At 44.7% G+C, this 17,099-nt stretch overlaps 1 protein-coding gene across 1 annotated transcript in view; it reads left to right on the top strand.

Annotated features, from left to right (window-relative positions):
* Positions 1–583: 583 nt before the first annotated feature.
* LOC139419329 (scavenger receptor cysteine-rich type 1 protein M130-like) overlaps positions 584–17,099 on the top strand; it is a 53,268-nt gene continuing 36,752 nt past the window's right edge. Inside the window, 11 exon segments of the mRNA XM_071169273.1 lie at positions 584–724; positions 953–1,076; positions 12,627–12,656; positions 12,884–12,964; positions 13,142–13,192; positions 13,621–13,926; positions 14,052–14,330; positions 15,010–15,108; positions 15,212–15,300; positions 15,416–15,520; positions 15,523–15,546. Of these exon segments, the coding sequence (XP_071025374.1) occupies positions 584–724; positions 953–1,076; positions 12,627–12,656; positions 12,884–12,964; positions 13,142–13,192; positions 13,621–13,926; positions 14,052–14,330; positions 15,010–15,108; positions 15,212–15,300; positions 15,416–15,520; positions 15,523–15,546 (1,329 nt within the window).

The raw sequence follows: 17,099 nt of genomic DNA, 5'->3' as shown, positions 1-17,099 counted from the left end.
CTGTAGCAAGTTTTTTTTCTGTCAAACCTGGGAAGTGTGTCTATATAGGTAAGTACATATACAATTAGGATTTTACTTTAAGGTCAAATGTACTGTAACTGTCTAGTTGTGAAGAGAATCTAAATATATTGTTTATTGACCTCCTCACCTCTCCATACTAGCACCATACGTTCTGTTGTTTACTGATCTCCTCTCCATTCTAGCACCATACGTTCTGTTGTTTACTGATCTCCTCTCCATTCTAGCACCATACGTTCTGTTGGTTACTGATCTCCTCTCCATTCTAGCACCACACGTTCCGTTGTTTATTGACCTCTTCCCCATTCTAGCACCAAACGTTCTGTTGTTTACTGATCTCCTCTCCATTCTAGCACCATACGTTCTGTTGGTTACTGATCTCCTCTCCATTCTAGCACCACACGTTCCGTTGTTTATTGACCTCTTCCCCATTCTAGCACCATGCGTTCTGTTGTTTACTGATCTCCTCTCCATTCTAGCACCATATGTTCTTCAGAAGCTGGACAGCATATTAATAGAATCCATCTTCTCTCACCCTCTCCCCTCAAGACCTACATCACACAAGATGCTTCAGAACAACAACAGCAACAAGCTGGTGAAGTTGCTACCAAACAGGAACAACCCTGACGACGATGACAAGAACCACAAGCTGGTGAAGTTGCTACCCAACAGGAACAACCATGACAACAACAACAACAACAAGCTGGTGAAGTTGCTACCCAACAGGACAACCATGACAACAACAACAATAACAAGCTGATGAAGTTGCTACCCAACAGGACAACCATGACAACAACAACAATAACAAGCTGGTGAAGTTACTACCCAACAGCAACAACCATGGCAACAACAACAACAAGCTGGTGAAGTTGCTACCCTACAGGAACAACCATGACAACAACAACAACACGCTGGTGAAGTTGCTACCCAACAGGACAACCATGACAATGACAACAACAACAACAACAAGCTGGGGAAGTTGCAACCCAACAGGAACAACCATGACAATGACAACAACAACAAGCTGACAATGCCACCAGCCATACTGCTCATTCTGTGTATGATTTCCTGCAAGACAGGAATACCAGTGTTTTGCCATGGTCAGCGAAGAGCCAGGATCTCAGTCCCATTGAGCACGTCTGGGACCTGTTGGATAGGAGGGTGAGGGCTAGGGCACGTCTGGGACCTGTTGGATCGGAGGGTGAGGGCTAGGGCACGTCTGGGACCTGTTGGATCGGAGGGTGAGGGCTAGGGCACGTCTGGGACCTGTTGGATCGGAGGGTGAGGGCTAGGGCACGTCTGGGACCTGTTGGATCGGAGGGTGAGGGCTAGGGCACGTCTGGGACCTGTTGGATCGGAGGGTGAGGGCTAGGGCACGTCTGGGACCTGTTGGATCAGAGGGTGAGGGCTAGGGCACGTCTGGGACCTGTTGGATCGGAGGGTGAGGGCTAGGGCACGTCTGGGACCTGTTGGATCGGAGGGTGAGGGCTAGGGCACGTCTGGGACCTGTTGGATCGGAGGGTGAGGGCTAGGGCACGTCTGGGACCTGTTGGATCAGAGGGTGAGGGCTAGGGCACGTCTGGGACCTGTTGGATCGGAGGGTGAGGGCTAGGGCACGTCTGGGACCTGTTGGATCGGAGGGTGAGGGCTAGGGCTAGTTTTTCCTAGCCACCGTGCTTCTACACCTGCATTGCTTGCTGTTTGGGGTTTTAGGCTGGGTTTCTGTACAGCACTTTGAGATATCAGCTGATGTACGAAGGGCTATATAAATAAATTTGATTTGATTTAGGGCACGTCTGGGACCTGTTGGATCGGAGGGTGAGGGCTAGGGCACGTCTGGGACCTGTTGGATAGGAGGGTGAGGGCTAGGGCACGTCTGGGACCTGTTGGATCGGAGGGTGAGGGCTAGGGCCATTCTCCCCAGAAATGTCTGGGAACTTGCCTTGGTGGAAGAGTGGGGTAACATCCCACAGCAATAACTGGCAAATCTGGTGCAGTCCATGAGGAGGAGATACACTCAGTACTTAATGCAGCTGGTGGCCACACCAGATACTGCCTGTTACTTTTGATTTTGACCCCCTCCCCCCTATGTTCAGGGACACATTTTTCAATTTCTGTTAGTCACATGTCTGTGGAACTTGTTCAGTTTATGTCTCAGTTGTTGAATCTTGCTATGTTCATACAAATATTTACGCATGTTAAGCTTGCTGAAAATAAAGGCAGTTGACAGTGAGAGGACGTTTCTTTTTTTGCTGAGTTTAGTTCTTACTGACAGACTGGGTTGGTAGAAAGAGACAGGGGAGGAGAGAGAGATGAGAGAGAGATAGGACTTATTGACAGACTGGGTTGGTAGAAAGAGACAGGGGAGGAGAGAGAGATGAGAGAGAGAGATAGGACTTATTGACAGACTGAGTTGGTAGAAGGAGACAGGGGAGGAGGGAAAGAGAGATGAGAGAGAGATATGACTTATTGACAGACTGAGTTGGTAGAAGGTGACAGGGGAGGAGGGAGAGAGAGATGAGAGAGAGAGATAGGACTTATTGACAGACTGAGTTGGTAGAAGGAGACAGGGGAGGAGGGAAAGAGAGATGAGAGAGAGATATGACTTATTGACAGACTGAGTTGGTAGAAGGTGACAGGGGAGGAGGGAGAGAGAGATGAGAGAGAGATATTACTTATTGACAGACTGAGTTGGTAGAAGGAGACAGGGGAGGAGGGAGAGATGAGAGAGAGAGATAGATAGGACTTATTGACAGACTGAGTTGGTAGAAGGAGACAGGGGAGGAGGGAGAGAGAGATGAGAGAGAGATATGACTTATTGACAGACTGAGTTGGTAGAAGGAGACAGGGGAGGAGGGAGAGATAGACTGACATTTAAATCAGCTGAATATATTTTCATCACTGACTTCTCACCAGTGATGTCATCATAACCAGTAACATTTTCCTCTCTTGGCCCAGCCCAGCCTGACCCTGACATATAGCATCAGGCCTGTTGAGTTGACTTGGGTAACAGACCTCTAGCTTCTACACCACATCCCCCCTTCTCCTGCTCTAACATGAGACCTCATCAGTACTCATTTTGGGTGCTGGTACTGTTTCTATTTAGGTGCTGGAACATTAAGTCAATATTCTATAAGAGGTGAACTCAAGCAGTAGAAAGTTAGAGGTGATATTATAGGACACTATGTGAAACGTTGCTGCTCTGTCAGCAGTTTCCTGTGGAGTTGTTCTAATGTCAGTGTTTCCTGTAGGTAGGTGAGAGAGAGAGAGAGAGAGAGAGAGAGAGAGAGAGAGAGAGAGAGAGAGAGAGAGAGAGAGAGAGAGAGAGAGAGAGAGAGAGAGAGAGAGAGAGAGAGAGAGAGAGAGAGAGAGAGAGAGAGAGAGAGAGAGAGAGAGAGAGAGAGAGAGAGAGAGAGAGAGAGGACTTACTGACAGACTGGGTTGAGAGAAGGAGACAAGGGAGGAGGAAGAGAGATGAGAGAAACTCAGCAAAAAAAGAAATGTCCCTTTTTCAGGACCCTGTCTTTCAAAGATAATTCGTAAAAATCCAAATAACTACACATATCTTCATTGTAAAGGGTTTAACACTGTTTTTCATGCTTGTTCAGTGAACCATAAACAATTAATGAACATGCACCTGTGTAACGGTTGTTAAGACACTAACAGCTTACAGATGGTAGGCAGTTAAGGTCACTGTTATGAAAACTTAGGACACTAAAGAGGCCTTTCTACTGACTCTGAAAAACACCAAAAGAAAGATGCCCAGGGTCCCTGCTCAGGCATACTGCATGGAGGCATGAAAACTGCAGATGTGGCTAGGGCAATAAATTGCAATGTCCGTACTGTGAAACGCCTAAGACAACTCTACAAGGAGACAGGATGGACAGCTGATGATCCTCGCAGTGGCAGACCATGTGTAACAACATCTGCACAGGATCGGTACATCCAAACATCACACCTACGGGACAGGTACAGGATGGCAACAGCAACTGCCCGATATACACCAGGAATGCACAATCCCTCCATCAGTGCTCAGACTGTCCGCAATAGGCTGAGAGAGGCTGGACTGAGGGCTTGTAGGCCTGTTGTAACGCAGGTCCTCACCAGACATCACTGGCAACACCGTCACCTATGGGCACAAACCCACCGTCGCTGGACCAGACAGGACTGGCAAAAGTGCTCTTCACTGATGAGTCGCGGTTTTGTCTCACCAGGGTTGAGGAAGGAATGAGCATTACACCGAGGCCTGTACTCTGGAGCGGGATCGATTGGAGGTGGAGGGTCCGTCATGGTCTGGGGCGGTGTGGCACAGCATCATCGGACTGAGCTTGTTGTCATTGCTGGCAATCTAAATGCTGTGCGTTACAGGGAAGCCATCCTCCTCCCTCATGTGGTACCCTTCCTGCAGGTTCATCCTGACATGACCATCCAGTATGACAATGCCACCAGCCATACTGCTCGTTCTGTGCGTGATTTCCTGCAAGTCAGGAATATCAGTGTTCTGCCATGGCCAACGAAGAGCCCGGATCTCAATCCCATTGAGCACGTCTGGGAGCTGTTGGATCGGAGGTTGAGGGCTAGGGCATGTCTGGGAACTGAAATGTCTGGGAACTTGCAGGTGCCTTTGTGGAAGAGTGGGGTAACGTCTCAAAGCAAGAACTAGCAAATATGGTGCAGTCTTTGAGGAGGAGATGCACTGCATTACTTAATGCAGCTGGTGGCCACACCAGATACTCACTGTTACTTTTGATTTTGACCCCCTCCCCTTTGTTCAGGGACACATTTTTCAATTTCTGTTAGTCACATGTCTGTGGAACTTGTTCAGTTCATGTCTCAGTTGTTGAATCTTGCTATGTTCATACAAATATTTACGCATGTTAAGCTTGCTGAAAATTAACGCAGTTGACAGTGAGAGGACGTTTCTTTTTTTGCTGAGTTTAGTTCTTACTGACAGACTGGGTTGGTAGAAGGAGACAGGGGAGGAGGGAGAGAGAGATAGGACTTACTGACAGACTGAGTTGGTAGAAGGAGACAGGGGAGGAGGGAGAGAGAGATGAGAGAGAGAGATATGACTTATTGACAGACTGAGTTGGTAGAAGGAGACAGGGGAGGAGGGAGAGAGAGATGAGAGAGAGAGATATGACTTATTGACAGACTGAGTTGGTAGAAGGAGACAGGGGAGGAGGGAGAGAGAGATGAGAGAGAGAGATATGACTTATTGACAGACTGGGTTGGTAGAAGGAGACAGGGGAGGAGGGAGAGAGAGATGAGAGAGAGAGAGATATGACTTATTGACAGACTGAGTTGGTAGAAGGAGACAGGGGAGGAGGGAGAGAAAGATGAGAGAGAGATATGACTTATTGACAGACTGAGTTGGTAGAAGGAGACAGGGGAGGAGGGAGAGAGAGATGAGAGAGAGAGATATGACTTATTGACAGACTGAGTTGGTAGAAGGAGACAGGGGAGGAGGGAGAGAGAGAGATATGACTTATTGACAGACTGAGTTGGTAGAAGGAGACAGGGGAGGAGGGAGAGAGAGATGAGCGAGAGAGAGATAGGACTTATTGACAGACTGAGTTGGTAGAAGGAGACAGGGGAGGAGGGAGAGAGATGAGAGAGAGATATGACTTATTGACAGACTGGGTTGGTAGAAGGAGACAGGGGAGGAGGGAGAGAGAGATGAGAGAGAGATATAGGACTTATTGACAGACTGAGTTGGTAGAAGGAGACAGGGGAGGAGGGAGAGAAAAACTGACATTTAAATCAACTGAATATATTTGTATCACTGACTTCTCACCAGTGATGTCATCATAACCAGTATCATTTTCCTCTCTTGGTCCAGCCCAACCTGACCCTGACATATAGCATCAGGCCTGTTGAGTTGACTTGGGTAACAGACCTCTAGCTTCAACACCACATCCCCCCTTCTCCTGTTCTGACATGAGACCTCATCAGTACTCATTTTGGGTGCTGGTACTGTTTCTATTTAGGTGCTGGAACATTAAGCCAATATTCTATAAGAGGTGAACTCAAGCAGTAGAAAGTTAGAGGTGATATTATAGGACACACTATGTGTAACTTTGCTGCTCTGTCAGCAGTTTCCTGTGGAGTTTTTCAAAAGTCAGTGTTTCCTGTAGGTAGGTGTGTTTAAATGATCTTATCTGCTTAAAGGTTTGTCACATCATATAAGTAAGGAAGTAATGATATAGAAGTCATATAGCCTAGCAATATTTCACACTCTTCAGTCCTCTCCTTATGACAGTAGACTTGTTTCGCTCAGTGGAGCCCCAGTTAGAGAGAGATATGATACCTGCAGTGTTACTGATGACCCTGTTGTGGAGCACAGGTAGGATGCTCTTATACTGCTATACACTTGTGACAGTTACTGAGATATGTTTTGATATTGTAAGATATATTATAATTTGCAGGGTTAGTAAAATAACATACAACTGGAAGCAGACAGTAAAAATGTGTCTCAAAGCAGGACAATGATGTGATCACCTGTAAATGTACTTTACTGTAGTCTAACTGTCCATCTGGGGACAGGCACTAATGTCAGTTAAGTTGTGATGGTGTCATGCATCTGACTGTTGTATATTCAGTGTGTCAATGATTGATTGTATCTGTCTCTATGTAAATGAAGGAGAGTATATATTATATTTAATATTGGTCTTATGTTAGAGCAGGAGAAGGGGGATTGTCGATGGCAGAGGTCTGTGACCTGAGTCAAGCTCAACAGGCCTGATGCTATATGTCAGGAAGAGAGAGAGAACGAGAGAGTGAAAGGAGGGGTGGGGAGGGCAGAGGAGAGAGTAGTGGAGAGAGAGAGGAGAGGAGGGCAGAGGAGAGAGTAGTGGAGAGAGAGAGGAGGGAAGGGGCCAGAGGAGAGAGTAGTTGAGAGAGAGAGGAGGGGAGGGGACAGAGGAGAGAGTAGTGGAGAGAGAGAGGAGGGAAGGGGACAGAGGAGAGAGTAGTGGAGAGAGAGAGGAGGGGAGGGGACAGAGGAAAGAGTAGTGGAGAGAGAGAGGAGGGAAGGGGACAGAGGAAAGAGTAGTGGAGAGAGGAGGGAAGGGGACAGAGGAGAGAGTAGTGGAGAGAGAGAGGAGGGGAGGGGACAGATTATAGCGGAGGGAAATAGGTGTGATGAGGGTGCTGCAGTGACCCAGAAAAATACAAAAAAGTTTTTCTTTACTTTTTGGAAAACCATTTCCCCCCCTAGTAGTCCAGTACTGTATCAGTGGTTTGATATACCCTTCTGTAGCAAGCCCAAAATAAACGTCTTGCTCTGGGCCTACATCATCATCCTCTGTCATCCTAATCCCTACCTGTAGTCTACCTACCTCTGGTATAATGCATTTCCACCTCTCACTCCATCAGTGTTGCTCTGTCTGCATCCTAATCCCTACCTGTAGTCTACCTACCTCTGGTATAATGTATTTCTACCTCTCACTCCATCAGTGTTGCTTGTCCACCTTCCTGAATTAACAGATGACCAGATCAATAATGCTGGCATAACGTCATTAAATATTGCTAAATTATTTAGCTATAGTGTGGATGTAGGGCTGTTTTTAGAGTATAATGTAACCCAGTTACTGCATATTCAACACAATAATATCAGACAGACAAGCTGGCCCGGGGGAGAAAAAAAATGTGTGCTGCCTCCGTGTTGGCTACTATGTTGCAATGTGAGTTGTCTTGTTGATACAAAGTGTTTCAGTTTCTCCGGGCCGCCTTGTTCGTTTATACAATGTTTCAATATTATCAGAGCCACCTTGTTGATGCAATGCTTCAGTATTCACAGAATGCTTCCTTTCCAACATGAAGGGCACTTTTCAGCATTTGCCATATGATCAATGAGGATGACCATGTTGCAAATGTACTGTCCCTTACTGGACGTCCACGAGTTCCGCTGTTCTGGAAAATTCCACCAGATGGAGACTGGCTGCTTATTGCAAATGTACAAAACATCACCAATTTGACATGGCCATTTCTCCTAAATGGTAAAGACTTTGAAGATTAAACTCGGTATGCACGGGTTTGGCCAATTGGGCTATGAGCCCAGAAACAAGATGGCGTCGAGGCCTCATCGCTTTTTGAGTTATGGCCCATTTTCTGGGATTAAAGGTAAAAAAAACAGCGCTCATTTGACCGCTTCACGTCAAAGTACATGACCCAATGGTGTTAGGAAAAAGACAACAAGCCATTTATCTATCGTAATTTACGAGATATCACACAATGTACAATTGATTATGGTTAAAGAACTGTATTTTCTTTCTTTAAAAAAGTGACAGATCCTGTTGCGGCCTGTTCAGACTAATCCGTTAAGGCGGGTTTCGGAGCTCTACGTAATTTCTGTGACTTTCTGTGATTTTCTGAAATCACACACAGTCAATGGGAAGTGACACAGTGTGGGGCTGACAGACAGACAGAGCCTGCAATAGTTTCCTGCATTCAAACCACAAAGAACCATCAGACCTAGAGCTCTGAAACTTTAAATGCATGTTCTAGAGCTTAAGTCGATCGTGCACGGTGAGTTATGTGGCTCTAGAAGGTTCTCGGGCCCGAGAACCAGCCTCGCACATTTGCAATGACTTCAATTCATTTTGACCATCGCAAAAATGACAACATTTACAAATGCCCCAGAGTCACAGGACTAGGTGCATTGAAACCGCCTGGGATTAGTGTCAGTTTGTATCAGTTTGGTGTCAGAATGATATCTTATTGACTGATGGACGCTGACTTGCTGGCTGACTTTTGTACATTTGCAATAAGTTTAAACAGTGAACAACCATCATCAAAATTACAGACTGAAGTCAACACTAAAAGTTTTGGAAAATGGCATCACCGTAGTCTTTAGGCCGTGCCAAGTTCATGGAGATGCCCCATTTGACCGTAGCTCGCTCTGTCTGACCGTAGCGACCGTGCAAATAACAGGCCCGGAATGAAGCCTGACTAGTAGGGATTTAATGATGTTTTGGACATATTGTGGCATCTGGGTTACACAGAGACACGCCGTTTTCAATGGGCTTATCGGGGGGAGGTTGGGGTGGACTAGCCACAGAGTTATTCTGGCTGCGTGCACCGGTTTATGTAGCCTGACACATCCAAGTTTATCCCTAAGGATAACATGGGTGTACAGGTTATCCTCTAACTCTGCCTTTGTGCAGGCCATTTTCAAAATTCCTTTTGCCATGTATTCAGGGTCACATGTGCCTCTACAGATATCAACATGAAAATGTTATTGTCACCTTCATATCCCAAAGGGGAAATGTGAACTTTACCATCAAATAGTGCTGAAATGCCCAAATGGAGAGGCTTAAATCATCATAGAAAGGGAAACAAATGGCATCACCATAGTCTCTAGGCCGAGTTCAATGAGACGCCCCATTTGACCATAGCTCACTCAGTCTGACCGCAGCGACCATGCAAATAAGAAGGCCCAAAATGAAGCCTGGCCTAAATTTCAGGTGCTTTTGGGTGGCAGTGGTAGAAACGTTAGGGTTAGAAGCACAAGTCAACCTCAGGAACGTTCCTAAGGTCTTCCCGATCTGTGCAAGCCTAACCGTGACCGTGTGGAATTAACCCTTAACAGTGAAAACAGGGTGTTTACATCAAACAGTTTGCAATGACTTCTCTCCCCATTGGAATACATTGCCTGCTCCCCTAAATTCAACCTGAAGCCTATGTGTGTTATCAATGCCTTATGAACCTGTTTTCGATGACCATCCATCAGGCCACTATGAGGTCTACCTGTGTTGATTCTGAGGTGTGGCTTCCATCTGGCCACTCTACCATAATGACCTAATTGGTGGAGTGCTGCAAAGATGATTGTCCTTCTGGAAGGTTCTCACATCTCCACAGAGGAACACTGGAGCTCTGTCAGGGTGACGATCGGGTTCTTGGTCATCTCACTGACCAATGCCCTTCTCCCCCGATTGCTCAGTTTGGCCGGGCGGCCAGCTCTAGGAAGAGTCTTGGTGGTTGCACACTTCTTCCATTTAACAATGATGGAGTCACTTAAATGGGGACTTTTCAATGCTGCAGACATTTTTTGGTTCCCTTCCCCAGATCCGTGTCTCAACACAATCCTTTCTCAGAGTTCTACGGACAGTTCCTTCAACCTCATGGCTTGATTTTTACTCTGACATGCACTGTGAACTGTGGGACCTTATATAGACAGGTGTGTGCCTTTCCAAATCATGGATGATCAATGGAAACAAGATGCATCTGAGCTCAATTTCTGAGCTCAATTTCGAGTCTCATAGCAAACGGTCTGAATACTTATGTCAATAAGACATTTCTGTTTTTTACTTCTAATAAATTTGCAAAAAAATCTAAATACAATTTTGTTTGTCATTGTGGGGTATTGTGTGTAGCTTGATATAATTAATTTTAGAATAAGGCTGTAAGACAAAGGGTCTGAATGCACGTGTACATGAAGGCAGGGTAAAGTGACTAGACATCAGGATAAAGAATAATAAGGTATTTGAGGTAGATATGTACATGAAGGCAGGGTAAAGTGACTAGACATCAGGATAAAGAATAATAAGGTATTTGAGGTAGATATGTACATGAAGGAAGGGTAAAGTGACTAGACATCAGGATAGATAATTGAGGTAGATATGTACATGAAGGCAGGGTAAAGTGACTAGGCATCAGGATAGATAATAATAAGGTATTTGAGGTAGATATGTACATGAAGGCAGGGTAAAGTGACTAGACATCAGGATAGATAATTGAGGTAGATATGTACATGAAGAACAGAGCAGAATAAGTAAATTGTCAATGTAAAAGTGTGTGTGTGTGTGTGTGTGTGTGTGTGTGTGTGTGTGTGTGTGTGTGTGTGTGTGTGTGTGTGTGTGTGTGTGTGTGTGTGTGTGTGTTCGTGTCTTTGGCTATGCCGGAATAATTGCTATGACATGCTATTCTATAAAATAATTTATCCGTAATTAATATCACCTGATTGAGCTAATCATGTATATGTAATTAACTAAAAAAAGTTTTGAGAATGACACAAATATGAATTTTCACAAAGTCTGCTGCCTCAGTTTGTATGATGGCAATTTGCATATACTCCAGAATGTTATGAAGCGTGACCAGATGCTTTCCAATTAATTAAATTCCCTCTTTGCCATGCAAATGAATCCCAAAACAACATTTCCACTGCATTTCAGCCCTGCCACAAAAGGACCAGCTGACATCATGTCAGTGATTCTCTCGTTAACACAGGTGTGTCTTGATGAGGACAAGGCTGGAGATCACTCTGTCATGCTGATTGAGTTCAAATAACAGACTGGAAGCTTCAAAAGGAGGGTGGTGCTTGGAATCATTGTTCTTCCTCTGTCAACCATGCTTACCTAAAAGGAAACACGTGCCGTCATCGTTGCTTTGCAGAAAAAGAGGCAAGATATTGCTGCCAGTAAGATTGCACCTAAATAAATCATTTATCAGATCATCAAGAACTTCAAGGAGAGCGGTTCAATTATGTGTTTCTACCATATTTAGTATACCAGTCATTTCAGTGAAGGGACCAAGTGCACACATTAGGAGAAAGGAGAGATAATTGGGACAATGCTTCTTTCTGGTCTACAGTCCTGCGTCTGTGACACCAGATTACCACCTAGTGGCCATAAGAGGAACTGTCCTGTCAGTGTGTTTTTACTGCTGGCTTAAAACAACACATGACCTGAAAACAGGATATGATTAATGTGTGAGTACTAAAAATATATATTTTTTATCAAATTGTTTGCTGTCGCGTTAAGAACCATGAAAAACATCCCCAAACCATGATTCGTCCTCCACCAAACTTTACAGTTGGCACTACGCATTTGGGCAGGTAGTTTTCTCGTGGCATTAGCCAAACCCAGATTTGTCTGTCAGACTGCCAGATGGTGAAGCATGATTCATCACTCCAGAGAACATGTGGTCAAAGCTCCGGAGTCCAATGTCGGCGATCTTTACACCACTCCAACTGACGCTTGGCGTTTCCCATGGGTATCTAAGGCTTGTGTGAGGCTGGTCGGCCATGGAAACCCATTTCATGAAGCTCCCAATGAACAGTTCTTGTGCTGGCGTTGCTTCCAGAGGCAGTTTTGAAACTCGTTAGTGAGTGTTGCAACAGAGGAAAGCCGGTGTTGCTCCTAGACGTTTCCACTTCACAATAACAGCACTTACAGCTAACCGGGGCAAATCTATCAGGGGAGACATTTGACCATCTGACTTGGAAGGGTGGCATCCTATGATGTTGCCATGTTGAAAGTCACTGAGCTCTTCATTAAGGCCATTTTACTGCCAATGTTTGTCTATGGAGATTGCATGGCTGAGTGCTTGATTTTATGCATCTGGCAGGAAGGGGTGTGGTTGAAATAGTATCCACTAATTTGAAGGGGTGTCTACATACTTTTGTATATATAGTGTATGTACACATGGGTGTTGTTGCACCATACCAACAATAAGCCTGTCTTCCCAATCACATCATGAAAGGTCATGTTGATGTTCATTTAACCTCTGTCTCTCTCTTCCTCTGACTCCTCTCTTCCTCCTTTGTTTCTCTCTCTCTCTCTGTCTCTTTCTCTCTCTTTCTCCTCTGTCTCTCTCTTTCTCCTCAGATCTCCAGGCTCAAAGCGTCAGTCCACCAGGTAGGTAGAGTATAAATCTACAGTGATTATAGCAGTTCAATATTAGTCAACTTTATTATCCCACATGGAGAAATTCATGTGTCCATACAAACCACTACCCCAATAACAAGTAGTGTTTTATGGAACTACTAATACTTGTCAACCACAAAGCATTACTGCTGTTAGAATAACATAATTACTGTCATCATCTGTCCTCACCACTGTGTTTTCCTCTCTGCTGTTTACAGCTGAACTCTCAGTCAGACTGGTGAATGGAACCACTTCCTGTTCTGGGACAGTGGAAGTCTTCAATGAAGGAGAGTGGTCAGGTCTATGTTCTAGGTTGTGGGACATGAAAGATGTTAATGTTGTGTGTAGAGACCTGAGTTGTGGGAATCCTGTAGCTGAATCTAGAGGACCTCTGTTTGAAGATGGAAGAAGAGGAGTCACACTATATAGTAGTTGCTATGGAAATGAGTCTTCTATTAGACAGTGTGACATCATAGGTGAACGTGGTGTCTGTGATGGTGGATATTATCATCATGTGACCTGTTCAGGTAAGAGACTGGTCATATTGAGAGATTTATTTATACATTATACAATATTATCATGTATCATGTTTTATGTGTTTTTATTTCATTTAAATAGAGGGAGAGATGTCAGATGTATTTAAACATTATATTTGTGTTTGTCATATTGGTTTATTGGAGATGTTCATGGGCAGATCATTGTAGTTCAGATGGTACTGAAGTGAAGCTGCCTGATGGATGTCCAGCTATTTATTTTCTATAAAGTGAAGTGAACTTATTCCTGTCTCCTGCCTGCATTATTCCCAACCCGATCCTGAGTGACTAAGAACCCATTTCTACCTCTTACAGTATCAAACATAGCAAACTACTATCTTTTATCCAACATATTTGTGTTTAGTCCTTGACAGTGTCATCAACAAAACTGATTGAATGTTCAACCAACTCTTTTTCTCCAGAGTCTGTGCGGCTTGTGGATGGAGCTGGTCTCTGCTCTGGGAGAGTGGAGGTGAAGTCCAATAAGTCCTGGGCCTCAGTGTGTGAAGCTGACTTTGACCGGCAGGATGCAGAGGTAGTCTGTAGGGATGTTGGCTGTGGGGCTCCTGCAGCTCTACAGGGGGGTCTCTATGGAGGAGGTGAGGGTCAGACCTGGGATAAAGAGTTCCAGTGTAAAGGCAAAGAGTCCCGTCTCCTGGACTGTGACACCTCAGACAGAAAACACAACACCTGCCTACCTGGTAATGCTGTTGGACTCACCTGCTCAGGTAAGAAACAGTTTGTCACTCAATCAACATTGTTTCTCACCTGGAGTGAAGAATATGAGAGACAATATAGGTGTGTTTTAGTGAGAAAATAGTACGATTACTGTCTCTCTCTTTTCTTTTCTCAGAGCCTGATGATGTGAGGCTGGTGGGAGGAGGCAGTCGCTGTGCTGGTGGAGTGGAGTGGTACGACCAGGGAGAGTGGAGGATTGTGGGAACTGAAGACTGGAACCAGGAGAATGTAGCTGCAGTAGTGTGTAGACAGCTGGGTTGTGGCTCCACTGTTTCAGCACTACCTGGAAACACCAATAGAGGGTTTGGAGTTTTCTGTTATGGTCCTGAGTCTTCACTGAGGGAGTGTGGAAGATCAGATGATCTACTTCCTGGACTCACAGTGATCTGCTCAGGTAATAACAACATATTATAATTACATTAAACTGATTTCCTTCATTCATACAACTTCCTCTGCACCTCTCATGATGACTGTTTAACTTGTCAGTCTGCTTTACTAAATAGATCACCCAGTCAAGTAGGAATCAAATACAACTTAAATATCCCAGAATGCTTTTGTGTTTGAGTGTTATCTCAGTGAACGTCTCTACTCACTACCACTGTCACATGTCATGTTATTGTCATATCTAAATGAGGACAGTAGTTGAGGAGCTACGTTTTCTTTTTCTCTCCTCTTGTTCCAGATGTCCTGCTTAAGCCTGATATCAACATATGTTGTCTCAGTGACTGTAGGCCCACTACTCATGTTGCCCTGTGAGGGAGGGTGGCTGGCACTGTTACATGCTGATGTTATTGTCATATCTATAGGAAACTAGTTGAAGAGGTTTTTCTTGTTCTCTTTTATTGTTACAGATCTCCTGGTCCAGCCTGATATCTTCCTGACTGACTCAATGGGAGGGGTCTCCAGGGGCCACCAGGGGCCCGAGGTGTTCAGGGGCTACAGCTTCACCATCACCTGCTCCACTCAGCCACAGTACCCAGGAGGCTCCTTCCTCCTCACGTTCAACGGCTCCAACAGAACCCAGACCCAGCTAGCTGTCAATCACTCTGCTGCCTTCCTCTTCCCTGCTGCAGATGACTCCCACCAAGGGAACTACAGCTGTGTTTATGACAATTATGTTTTCTCTCATAACTTCTCCTCTGAGAGTGAGCTCCTCTCCCTCACCATCACAGGTAAGTGAACATGAACCAGACTTATAACTTTGTCATTGACAGATTTCCCACAGATCTATGTGATGATGATCAGTCCCCTCATCAAAGGTGTTTCTGTTTGCAGCCTCTCCTCTGCCAGCCTTCATCATCAGACACGTTGTAGTGCTGCTGATCCTACTGACATCCATCACCACCTCCTACCTGTACTACAAGGTAAAGACATTTACTCAGACGTTACAAGTCATTTAAACTAGAGGGAGAGGGTGAGGGGGAGAGGGAGGGAGAGAGAATGGAGATATGTCTGACTGTTGGTGCTGTGTCTCCCTAGCCCACCAAGAGGCAGAAGAGAGTGAACAGGGTGAGCAACATGGATCTTTATGTCAATGCCATGGAAATGGTCTCTCTGAGCTCCAGAGCTGAAGCTGGACCGGGAGAGGAGAGAGCAGCCCAGGGGACGGAGTAGGAGTAGAATGAAGCTGACCCTACATGCTGATCTTAGGTCAGTTTTGTGTTTTAAATCGATGGTCAGCAGTGGACTGATGTTTAAAATGTGGTGACAAACCAGCAGAAAAACATGGGATTTTGGGTAACATGGGGATTGGGTAAATTGGGGTATGGGTTAACATTGGTTTTGGTAACATGGGTTTTGGTATCATGGGGTAACATGGCGTTCTGGGTAACATGAGGTTCTGGGTAACATGGGGTTTTGGGTATAATGGGGTTTTGGATAAGATGGGGGTTTGGGTAACATGGGGTTTTGGTAACATGGGGTTTTGGGTAACATGGGGTTTTGGGTAACATGGGGTTCTGGGTAACATGGGGTTCTGGTAACATGGGTTTTTTGGGTAACATAAGGTTTTGGGTAACATGGGGTTCTGGGTAACATGGGGTTCTGGTAACATGGGGTTTTTGGGTAACATGGGGTTTTGGGTAACATGGGGTTTTGGGTAACATGGGGTTCTGGTAACATGGGGTTTTGTGTAACATGGGGTTTTGAGGTAACATGGGGTTTTTTGGTAACATGGGGTTTTGGGTAACATGGGGGTTTGGGGTAACATGGGGGTTTGGGGTAACATGGGGTTTGGGGTAACATGGGGTTTGGGGTAACATGGGGTTTGGGGTAACATGGAGTTTGGGGTAACATGGGGGTTTGGGGTAACATGGGGTTTGGGGTAACATGGGGTTTGGGGTAACATGGGGTTTGGGGTAACATGGAGTTTGGGGTAACATGGGGGTTTGGGGTAACATGGGGTTTGGGGTAACATGGGTTTTGGGGTAACATGGGATTTTGGGGTAACATGGAGTTTGGGGTAACATGGGGGTTTGGGGTAACATGGGGTTTGGGGTAACATGGGGTTTGGGGTAACATGGAGTTTGGGGTAACATGGGGGTTTGGGGTAACATGGGTTTTGGGGTAACATGGGATTTTGGGGTAACATGGAGTTTGGGGTAACATGGGGTTTTAATAATTTTTAGAGGAAAGCTCAATTACGTCTGTTTTGTTTCCAGAATGTATTTCTTTTTGACTCCGTCTTCATGTCTTTATCTTATTTAGTGTCTCTTAGATTCTTTATCTTATTTAGTGTCTCTTAGATTCTTTATCTTATTTAGTGTCTCTTAGATTCTTTATCTTATTTAGTGTCTCTTACATTCTGTATCTTATTTAGTGTCTCTTAGATTCTTTATCTTATTTAGTGTCTCTTAGATTCTTTATCTTATTTAGTGTCTCTTAGATTCTTTATCTTATTTAGTGTCTCTTACATTCTATATCTTATTTAGTCTCTTAGATTCTTTATCTTATTTAGTGTCTCTTAGATTCTTTATCTTATTTAGTGTCTCTTAGATTCTTTATCTTATTTTGTGTCTCTTAGATTCTTTATCTTATTTAGTGTCTCTTAGATTCTTTATCTTATTTAGTCTCTTAGATTCTTTATCTTATTTAGTGTCTCTTAGATTCTTTATCTTATTTAGTGTCTCTTAGATTCTTTATCTTATTTAGTGTCTCTTAGATT

Source organism: Oncorhynchus clarkii, chromosome 10, assembly GCF_045791955.1.
Source record: "Oncorhynchus clarkii lewisi isolate Uvic-CL-2024 chromosome 10, UVic_Ocla_1.0, whole genome shotgun sequence".
Lineage (NCBI taxonomy): Eukaryota > Metazoa > Chordata > Actinopteri > Salmoniformes > Salmonidae > Oncorhynchus > Oncorhynchus clarkii.
Note: the sequence above shows the minus strand (reverse complement) of the source record. Positions and strands in the feature narration are given on the sequence as shown.